The sequence below is a fragment of the Puma concolor genome, chromosome A3 (genome assembly GCF_028749965.1).
Source record: "Puma concolor isolate L17-30 chromosome A3, mPumCon1.1.hap2, whole genome shotgun sequence".
NCBI lineage: Eukaryota > Metazoa > Chordata > Mammalia > Carnivora > Felidae > Puma > Puma concolor.
The window spans coordinates 82,452,926-82,464,438 of NC_141669.1; the positions used below are offsets into that span (position 1 = coordinate 82,452,926).

At 43.3% G+C, this 11,513-nt stretch overlaps 1 protein-coding gene across 2 annotated transcripts in view; it reads right to left on the reverse strand.

Annotated features, from left to right (window-relative positions):
* Nucleotides 1–11,241, reverse strand: part of RNF149 (ring finger protein 149) — a 29,638-nt gene extending 18,397 nt beyond the window's left edge. Inside the window, exon 1 of one of the 2 annotated variants that reach the window (XM_086701355.1) lies at nt 10,549–11,241. In XM_086701355.1, coding sequence (XP_086557481.1) covers nt 10,549–11,005 — 457 coding nt within the window. In that variant the 5' untranslated portion in view covers nt 11,006–11,241. The remainder of the gene's footprint in view (nt 1–10,548) is intronic. The other variant, XM_025932476.2, reaches the window with a different exon arrangement.
* Nucleotides 11,242–11,513: the final 272 nt, after the last annotated feature.

Genomic DNA, 11,513 nt, shown 5'->3' on the forward strand with positions numbered 1-11,513 from the left:
TTAACATTGGTCCGAAGACATGAGCAGACATAATACAATAATAATAATAATAATAATGATAACAGGAAAGAATGGGTAAAGATGGGTGAATTCCATCTATAGATTAATATAATAACCATAAAATATCAGTAGTATTCTTTATTTTTTTTAATGTTTATTGTTGACGGAGAGAGTGTGTGTGTATGTACATGAACACGGGAGGCAGAGAGAGAGAGAGAGAGAGAGAGAGAGAGAGAGAGAGAGAGAGAGAGAGAGGCGGGGTGGGGGGTGGAAATGAATTCCAAGCAGGCTCTGTGATACCAGCGCAGAACTCGATGTGGGGTTCAAACTCACAAACTATCATGACCTGAGCTGAATTGGACGCTTAACTGACTGAGCCACCCAGGTGCCCCTTGAGGCCCCCTCAAGATTTAAGTATTCTTAAATCCTTAAGTGCTGTTTCTGAAGTTCATTAGGGGAAAACAATCAAGAATGATCGGGCAAAAATATTTTTTTTGACTGGGAAAACTTTTTAAACAATAAAACCCTGACTAAACCTTTATAATAAAAGTAATTAAAACAGTATAGTAGCAGCACAGGAAACAACCAGAATAACAGGGCAGAATCAAAAGTCCAGAAATTAGACTCTAATATATAAAAAAAACCCTCAGTATATGATAAAAATGTTATTTTAAATCACTGGGGTAAAATGGATTACTTTTTAAAAAACAGTACAGGGAAAATTGGGTATTATCTGAGAGAAAAAAAGCTACATCCCTTTCTCACAACTTATGGCAAAATAAGTCCCAACTAAATCAAAGATTTAAATATATAAAAAAGAGGAAATATAAACATGAAAATTTTCCATGTGGCTAGAAAAGAGCAAAATCAAGGAATCAAGATCAAAAGAGCAAATGGTCATCAAGGGGAAAAAAGGCATATAACACAACAAAGACTGAAAACAGTTTCCTGGAAGAGAAAGAGCAACAGAAAAACAAAGGAAATGAAGTCAGTTTGCAGAAAAGATGAATACCTTTTTTTTACATAGCAGCTTCGGCGAGAACAGAATTCACACGCCACAAAATTCACCTCTTTAAAGTGCACAATTCAGTGGTTTTGAGTGTATTCACCAAAATTGTGCAACCATCACCCTAAATAGAAAACCTGAATGCCTCTGTGGTCACTCCCCTACCAATGGGTTTTAAATACATTAAGTCAGGGTACAGATGAAAACATTAAACAGATCTTCAACTTATGATGGGTTTACATCCTCAAAACCTATCATAGGTTGAAAATATCCTAAGCAGAAAATGCATTTAATATTCCTTATTGAACATCACACTCAACCAAGCCTACCTTACAAGAGCCTAAGGTTGGGCAAAATCCTCTAACATTAAGCCTGTAAGAAAGTGCTATCTGATGTCATTTATTGAGTACAGTACCAAAACTGAACAGAAGGGTGGTCTGCGTGCAGAATGGTTGTATCGGTTGTCGACCTTCGTGATTGTGTGGTGTAGGAGGAGCTGGGGCTGCTGCCACTGCCCAGCATCACAAGAAAGTACTGTAGGGCACATTGCCAGCCCCGGAAAAAATCCAAATTCAAAATTTGAAGTATGGTTTCCACTCAATGTGTATTGCTTTCGTGCCATCATAAAGTCAAAAAATCGTAAATCAAACCATGGTAAGTTGGGGACCATCTGCGTCTATATGATTGGCAAAGATCAAAAAGTTTTGATCCTCTATATTGTCAAGAGTGAGCACAAATCTGCACGCCTGAACACTGCAGGGGGGAACTTATTTGTATATGTATACAGGAACTATCTATAAAGATATTTGTTGTCAAATTTGTTTTCTCTAAGTTTATGGTATCACAATCTAAACGTCCATCAATAGGAAGAGAGTTATATAAATCCTATATAAATACATATAGGATATGTGTGCAGACTGAGGCGGCAACTGTTAGCACTGATAGGACTCAACACGACAAAAGGGGAAAAAAGCAAAATGTCAAACTATGTGGACGAAAGATCTAGATGTCGTATCAATTTAGACTGCCTCTGGAATGTGACCCAGAGTCTAGGGACCCTGACTATGTCTGTAGGGAAAGAGCTGGACACAGTAAAAATTCTGTATCATGTGCTCATATTACCTATTCAAAACTAATTTTAAAAATACACATAAAGAATGTTCTCTGGCATCGCTTCGAAACTGATTTATAACGCAATTCTTTTGCAGAGAAACTGAATCTGTACCAAATCCACTGTGGCCCCCCCGCTGCCATCAGGATTTAGTTACTGAAACACCAGAAGGGCACCCTTCTAAGGTGGCTCCGGCCTGGAGGCCGATCCTCTGACCCAGGCCTCAAAGTGTCACTTAACAAGAACTGTACTGGTCTCCACACTCACACAGTCTGCCGTGTCATCACTGGGGAGACACGCTAAGGGGGAAGGCACTTCCTGCCTTCAGGAAAGCAAACATCTAAAGCTGAGAAAGACAACTACAGAAACAATTATTATGATAGTAATACCACTTGTAATTACACGGCACCTTATAAGCGGAAAGCCTTTTTCATAAACCCCCTTTGGTGGAAAATTTCAAGTATGGACTCAAGTAGAAAGAACAGTTTAATGAACCCTACGTACCTATTTCAGTTAAAAAGTTTTATACAGAAAACAAAACTGTTTCTATGCTATGGTTACAGCCACATAAAACTTCTGGTACAGACATAATGCTCTTTGTGTTAACTGGGGAAAATAACTTTGGAGCACTTTCATATTTATATCTCACATGCAGCAGAAAGAGGTCAAATTACCATTTTACAGATGAGGGTTCTGAAATCTTGAGAGCTGCTCAATGTCATACACCGCCTGGAAAAGCCAATCCTTGGGTCTGAAGACCCAGCTCCCACATAGTAAGTCTGCCCTACCCTCTCCTCATGGGGGACCCAGCCTTCAGAGCCTCACAGGCTGGGTTCAAATCTCACTGTTATCCACTGTCTAGGTCTGGAGAATCTACCCTGAGAGTATTTATTCAGCTATAAAATGAGAATGAGAATTTTTCTATTTTTGACTGTTGCTTATTTAATATGAAAGTAGAATACAAAGAGCTACAGAAATGAAGTGATAATTTTGTCTGAGGTGGGACAGAACTCTTTCCCTAGGAGGACACTTGAACTACATCTTGAAGGACAGGCAAGGTTTACCAAGACAATGAAGGGGGGATTTCTAGGCTGTGAAATCACCATAAAAACCTATTTGGGATGGTGACTGGTCCTATTTGGTTAATGATAAAAATATAGTGGTCTCCCCCTTATTCATGAGGGATATATCCCAAGACCCCCAGTGGATGTCTGAAACCACAGATAGCACCAAATTCTATATATACTATGCTTTTTTCCTACACATACCTAAGGTAAAATTTAATTTATAAATTAGGCACAGTAAGACATGAACAACTAATAATAAAGTACAACAATTATAACATACTGCCAAAAAAGTTATATGAATGTGGTCTCTCTTAAAATATTTTATACTGTACTCACCCTTCTTGTGATGAAGTAAAACGCCCACATGATAAGATGAAGGGAGGTGAGTGACGTGGACATGATGACCTAACATTAGGCTACTACTAACCTTCTGAGCATAGGTCAGGAGAATCATCTACTTTCAGATCAAGGTTGACTGTGGGTAACTGAAACCATGGAAGCTGAGACCATGGATAAGGGTCGGGGGGGGCAACTACTGCATATGTAAAGGTTATCCTGTTGATCTCCTATCCCCAGTGCCTCACATAGAACCTGGCACATAGAAAGTGTTTAATAAATATTTGTTGAATAAATGAATGAATGAATGAGAGGTGGAAGATGAATTGAGATTAGAGAGGTTCTCGAACACCAAATTTTTTTTTTTTAAGTTTAGTTATTTTGAGAGAGAGGGCACATGCATGAGCAGGGAAGGGACAGAGAGAGAAGGAGAGAGAGAATCTTAAGCAGGCTCTGCACTGTTAGCACAGAGCCTGACACGGGACTTGAACTCATGAATTGTGAGATCATGACCTGAGCCGAAATCAAGAGCTGGACGCCCAACCCACTGAGCCACCCAGGCACCAAGGACACCAAAATTTTCAAAGGGAGGGGCTATTAACACACAACAATTATCAGAAGGATAACCTGAACTGAAAACACTTGTAATATCTACTTGAAAATTTTTACCTACGAAACTAAAACAGTTCACTGGGTTAAAAGAAATCATTAAAAAAAAAAAGTGTCTAGGATGACAGCTAAACCATTTGCTATGCTAATTATAGCAGCAAGATTGCTTCTGGGAACCACTTTAAATTAATAAAACTCAGAATGAAGATTCATTCTATCCCATGATTTACTTTTCTGGGACATTTTTTGGGGATGAACTGGAAGCAGGGCAGCTCAGTGAAAATGCATGACCCCAAGGGCTGCCAGGCACAGGCACCTTATTCGGCCCTGCCCTTCTCCTGATGCACTGCCTCCTCCCTAGGCCAATCCTAGAGAGCCTTAGTGGCACAAAAGAGCAAGTCATAGCTTATTTCTAAACTGAACACCTCTGTTTCTTCACAGGATGCACAGACGCTTAAAGACTTGGGACCGGGGAGAGAAAGCTCTCAAGATTTTTCTTCCCTAGACCTTAACACTGCTACCAATCATGCTTATGTAAAAAAATGTCACCTGGTGCAATCTCCCTCCTTCCCCAAAGAATCTATACCTCTGACCATTACAGGGAAACTCCTTGAAGGCAGTTTTATTTTTGTCTTACTTAGCACAAGGTCTGTGTACAGAGAACATGATCATAAACCTGTCAAATAGTAAATACCAAACACAGTACTCTTTAGCAAGCCAAACTATCCATAATATAAAACTCTTCTGTGCCAAAAATAAAATTGCATGTTTCCGTTTCCTTTCAAATTTCTATGTTCCTCTTACCACTTGGTCAAAAACAAAAAATCCTATCTTGGGAAATAGTGGGTTCAGGGGTGCCTGAGTGGCTCAGTCAGTTAAGCATCTGACTCTCAATTACAGCTCAGGTCATGTTCTCAAGGTTCATGAGTTCCAGCCCCACAGTGAACTCTGTGCTGTCAGTGCAGACAGTGTGGAGCCTGTTTGGGATTCTCTCTCTTCCTACCTCTCTGCCGCTCCCGGCTTGTGCTTGCTCTCTCTCTCAAAATAAATAAATAAACCTTAAAAAAAAAATAGTGGGTTCAAAATTCTAGAGTTTACATGTGAGTCTAGTGTACCATTTTGCCTCCCAAAGGAAATTATATAGAGGTGGGAACTACTGAAATATTTAAAGTGGTGGATTAGATTTCTGTTCTAGAAAACTGATTCAGGCAGCAAGAAACACATTTTAGAGTTCCAGCAAAAGAAACCCAGGACGTTTCAGGTCCTTTTTTTTTTTTTTTTCCAATAACTTCCATACTCTCTCCACCTTCTGCCCCCAACCTAGGAAACTCCTGGTCACATCTGATTCAGCACAAGCTCAACTCAAGGCTGCTCAGAACCACCTACCCCTTTGTGGCTGCAATGCATCAGTGCCTCTTAGACACAGCTTTTTATACACCCACCACAATTTCTTTATAGGTTTCTCTCTCTCACTAGACGAGTACTACCTGTTCTTATTTATTAGTTTTTGTAGCCCAGCATCACACAGTGATGACCTATAGAAGAGTTTCTGTATGCAAATATTGGCTTTCCTTCTATATAGTTGAAATGCCCCAATAAGGAGAATACTATGGACTGCTTTGCAGGAGGAACAGGACACCAAATATGAATGCAAATGTTTCTGAAATTTGAAGTTATTACACAAAACAGAAATGTTTTTATGGTTGGCTAGGAAGTGTTGGCAGGACACAAAAACAAATGTTGATTCTTTCCTTGGAATTTAAAATTACATTTTGGATAATTCGACTTGCTCAAAAATATTTCGTATTTGTTGAATATACTATCCACCTCTTTGCAGCGTTCCTAAATGCATTACTTTATCTCAGGAAATCAGCATTTTACAATTCTATTCCTGCCACCAACAATGTCCTATAGTCCAACCCCACCTACCACACACACCCAGAGACACCCTTACACATCAACGTGTCCTTCAAAATTCAATCTTTCTGGGAACTGTCTCAGCTAATCCCACCTTCTATGTGCCTGTGAGGTGCCATTTCTGTCTTCCTACAGCACCAAAATACATTAATTCAAATCCAAATTTTTGGATCATTTGAGTATAGCATTAAACATCATCAAAAATTTATTATTTATAAAAAACTATTTACCATATTCTGCAAATGCAAAATGCACATCTTCCTTGACGCTAGGGGCTTCTACATCTTTGTCATCTCCCTCCATCCCAACTCTGGCCCCTTCCTCAAACATAGCTCGAAGCCTTGACAGTACTTGGCACTCAGTAAACACCTGTTAACAGAATGTGAACTGTATGCAGAATGAATGAATGAATCTATTTTTAAAAGGTCAAGATTTCAGCTAAAGGGTCATCCTATTTATTACTTAAAGATTATTTAAGTAATCTCTACACTCAACATGGGGCTCAAACTCACTACCCCAAGATCAAGAGTCACATGCTCTACCGACTGAGCCAGTCAGGCATCCCCAAGATCATCCCATTTATTAACTGACAATAACTACATTAAGGCCAATACTCTATAAAAGCTTTTGTTTTAATGATTTGACCTGTACCAATTTTTACTCACCTTAGTCAAAATGACTTCTAGTTACCCTTGCAATACCTGCTTTACATGTCCTTTCTTTGTTTCCTAAGCATATAATTCCATCAAGGTCCAAACCATATTATCTAGAAAGCTGTTTATCGCTCTTACCATGCCCCAAAGTCCTCAAAGGTAGGCATGTGTCTTATGCATTTCTATCCCTGAGCAAGCACAATAGTTGGCCCAAAGTGGCTGCTCATTATCCTGTCTGCTAAAGTAAAGGAAATTAAGATTAATTAACAGGGGATTAAACAGTCCTTATAGTTGTTCTGATAGAATATTATCTTGATGATTTTTTTTTTTTTTTTTTAGAACCAGAGTAAAAAACTGATTTGAGCACAAAATATCTTATACTGGATTTAGCAGAGTCAAGCAACAGGTTTAAAAAAAAAAAAAACAAACAAAAACTGGTGAAATTCTCCTTGAGATTTGGGAAAAGACTATCACGATTTAATTTTACAAGCAGCCACCTCTACCTATTCTGTAGGACAACAGTGCTACACAGGAACACCCAAACCATTGAAATCCGCAGTTTTTACTGTCTCTAGCCACATCCTGACAAAATGCAAGAAACCTAAACTTGAGCTGCATTCAAGGTTCTGTGTGACATTTCAAATTCAAGTATGTTAAAGCCACTTTGTCTTCTGAGTTAATTCCATTCTTTCCATTCTTAATGCTACTCCATTCTCAAAAAGTCATGATACATTTGTACCCTTGTCCCCAGTTGGGCCAAGTTGTATGAAGGTCATTCCTTTCCATTCCTTTGGTCACCACTATAATATTGGCCCTTATACAGATGACCCTTTGAACAACACAGGTTTGAACTGTGTAGATCAACTTATGCAAGGAATGTTTCCAATAAATACAGTACAGTACTGTAAATGTATTTTCCCTTAGGATTTTAATAACATTTTCCTCCTTCTAGCTTACTGCATTGTAAGAATCCGGTATACGATGCATATAACATCCAAAACATATGTTAATTGACTGTTTATGTTATTGATAAAGTGTCCAGTCAACAGGAGGCTATTACTGGTTAAGTTCTGGGGAAGTCAAAAGTTATACGCAGATTTTCAACCGTATGGGAGGTTGGCACCTTTAAGCCTTGTGTTGTTCAAGGGTCAACTGTATTTCTACTTAGACTAGCCCAAAAGTCTGACAAGAGTCTCTGAAGATTTTCCTGTCTAATGCCCTGGTCACAATGCTACCAAATTAATCTCCCTTTAAGTCAGTGGCTCAAATGTTGGATGATTCCGTCATCATTTCTCCCCTCAGACATTTGGTATCATCTGGAGACATTTTCAGTTGTCACAACAGGACACTACTACTGGAATCTAGTAGGTAGAGGCCAGAAACTCTGAACATCCCATAATGCACAGGAAACCCTCTCCCACAACAAAGAATGATCTGGCTATATATACAGATCACCCTGTTACCTTGGGCCAGTTTCCTCATCTGTGAAAAGGGGTTAAAGTACCTATCTCAAAAAGGAGGATTAAGTGAGCCACACTGTATGAAGAGCACTGAGCACAGTACCCACACACTGGGTACTTTCACACATTTAAAAAAAATTGCTAAAGCTGTTACTTTTGTCTTTTTTCTCAAACAATTACTGTCACAGAAAAGGGACTGAATGGACACTGATAATGGGAATAGAAACAAGAAAAGGATTTCAAATAAACATCGATGAGGTGTTTTTCTGGGCCTGGACAAACTTTGTGCCACTAGTATAAGCAACCAAGGCGGCTGAACCATTTTTAAAGCAAGTGCTATTAGCCTGGAAAAATGTTAATGTCATTATCAAAAAATGCAGTAAACAAATTTAGAAAATTGTAGCTGATGAGCCTGCCACTGAAGAGAAAAAGTCCTGGGGTACCTGGGTGGCTCATTTGGTTGCGTGTCTGATGCTTCGTTTTGGCTCAGGGCATGATCTCACAGTTTGTGGGTTCAAGTCCCATGTCAGGCTCTGTGCTGACAGTGTGAAGCCCACTTGGGAGTCTCTGACCCTCCCCTGCTTTCTCTCAAAAATAACTAAACAAGGAAGGAAGGAAGGAAGGAAGGAAGGAAGGAAGGAAGGAAGGAAGGAAGGAAGGAAGGAAGGAAGGAAGGAAGGAAGGAAAGGTCCAAATGAAGATGTTGTAGACTCAAAAGAGATTGCAAGGAACCAGAACCAGAATCCTGACACACTAACCTTTTTGACAGAACTACTAAAATTGGGAAAAACCATCAATAGGATGTATCAGGAATGCTCTGTGAAGTCTGATAGGGCTTTTCATGGTAGTCTTATGGAAACATGACTTGGGTACAACAATTAGGTAGACTTGTAATCACTGTAATAATTGCACCAAAGGTGGTGCCTCACCCATTGCCACCACATGAGTGGTTACCTCTTCTCTATCCTGGATACATCACTTCCATCCAATATCAAACATGGCTTACCATTGTTCACCCTACCCTCACTTGCCCTATAGTTTCTGCCCATTTCTCAGCACCTCCTGAGCCGTCCCAGTCAAACTTCTTGGAAGAGTTGTTCTAACAGTTTCCATTTTCTCACCTCTCAACTGATTTCCATTCCCATCACTGCTAAAATAGGCCAAATCCAAAGTCACTTTTCTGTCCTCATTCTAGTTAAGTTCTAACTTGCCTTTAAGAAATCAAAACAAAGGGGCGCCTGGGTGGCTCAGTCAGTTAAGAGGCTGACTTTGGTTCAGGTCATGATCTCAACTGCTCGTGAGTTTAAGCCCTGTGCTAACAGCTCAGAGCCTGGAGCCTGATTCAGATTCTGTCTCTGTCTCTCTGCCCCTCCCCTGCTCGCTGTCTGTCTCTCTCAAATATAAAATAAAACATTAAAAAAAAATCAAAGCAGAATGAAAAACAAAAGTACAGGAAAAAGGATGTCTGACTTGCAACAGCAGCAACTTTAAAATAAAGACTTTAATCACAGTAAGTCAAGAGTCATGATCTTAGAAGTCATAACAGAAATATGTCCACTCTGCTGTGTACTGCTCCTATGGGACTCGGAATTCAGTTCTGAGGATGTCTTCTTGCAAAATAAGACTTTTAAACTGTCATCACTGCTTGAAGATAGAACCTGTTGAGGGGAATAGGTGTGTGGGAAGTACTGCCTGGCAAAGAGCAAGATCTTTTACTGAATGTACACAACTTGAAAAATTTCATCTGAACTCAAGACTCAAGGAACCTAACTGGCAGTCACGCCAGTATTAACCTTAATGTAGAGAGCGAGAAAGCATACCTGAACTTAAATCCAGATTTTCTGATTCGAAAGTTTAGAATATTCGGACACGCTCTGCTTTATTAAAGTGGAGAAAACAGAGTGCCACCAATCACCACTTTACGTTGGTGAAGGGGCTGCCAGACCTTGGAGCGCGCTAGGAAAGAGCTTCAATTCTCACCCCACCTGACTCTGGGTAACGAAGAATGGAAAGGGACCCATGATTAGCAATCATGAGACCTTCCACCACAATCTCTTTCGGTGGGTTTTAATTTCCTTCTCTCTCCCCACTGCCCTCCTCCAGATGGCACCTCCCTTCACTTGAAGGGCCCAAGGCGAAGATCTGATTTTGTCTGGAGGCCCGTCTAACTTCCTACAGCGTCCCGGGGGGAGGGGGGATCACAGGGCGCAAACCTAGAGCTTCCCCCGTAGTTCTCAACGGCCAGAGGCCATCAGAGTCGCGCTCCCGGCCCCTTCGCTGCTTGCACCTGGGAGGCGGGGGTCAAGGCCGAGGACGAGAGGGCCGCGGGCCATGACTAGGCTGCAGAGTTCCCCCCGCCACTTCCCCGCGCCCCCCGACCTCGGCTTACCCGCGTGGGACATGGGCACGGTGAGGTTCCCGTGGCTCTCCTCGTTGTAGAGGACCACGGCCGAGGCGTTCCTCCGTGCAGCCACCAGCACCTTGTCCTTGAAGGTGCAGCCACCGCGCGCCACCAGGGCGACCCAGGGCGCGGCTCCACGGCCGCCGGGCGCGGGCACGAGGAAGCGGGTATCTGGCGCGCAGCCCTCGGGGTCGCGATCCGCCGCGCGCGGGACGCCCACCAGGCCCTGCGCGCCCTCCTTGGGCGAGCTGTCGCCGAAGCGGCCGCTCTCCGAGACGCTCCATACGGTGCGGTTCGTGTACGGGTCGACGTACTCGGTGCTCACCACAGCCGAATACCACTCGAACGCCCGCCCCCGGGCCCCGGGCGCGCACACAGCCAGCGCCAGCAGCGCCAGCGCGCCGCGGACCCCGACGCCGGCCTCGGGCCGCCGCCGCCACGCCATGGCCCCGCAGCCAGGCAGTCGGGGAGGAGACCGGGCCGGGAGCTGCGCGACTCCCGAGGTCCGGAAGGAGGGCGCGTGCAAGCCGCCAGAGAGCGAGGAAAAGACGCTCTCTGCCGAGCAGCGCAGAACCAGGCCGGGGGGCGGGCGGGGCCGCGGCGCACGCGCACCTGGCGGAACGGGGCGTGGGGCGGGGCTTTTCCTGGCCCCTCCCCGCCGGGGAGCCCTCCCCGGACGGGGGAGCAGCGCGTGCTGGCTTGAGTCAGACCCTCTCAGTGCCTTGAGCTTGTCTGGTTCTGGCAGTTAGGCGGTCCAGTGACGCCGGGACGGGTGCTGGCAACCCACTCGCCGGCTTGCGCCACTGGGGGCCCGGTGGCCAGACGCCGAGCTTGTGTAACGGGACCTCGAGGGCCCCCGAAGCCAGGGGAAGTAGCCGTCGGAGAAACGGGAAGCTCCTCGTCGTGCGGGCCCGGGGGGGGGGGGGGGGGGGGGCATGGGAGCGCGGTTGTGT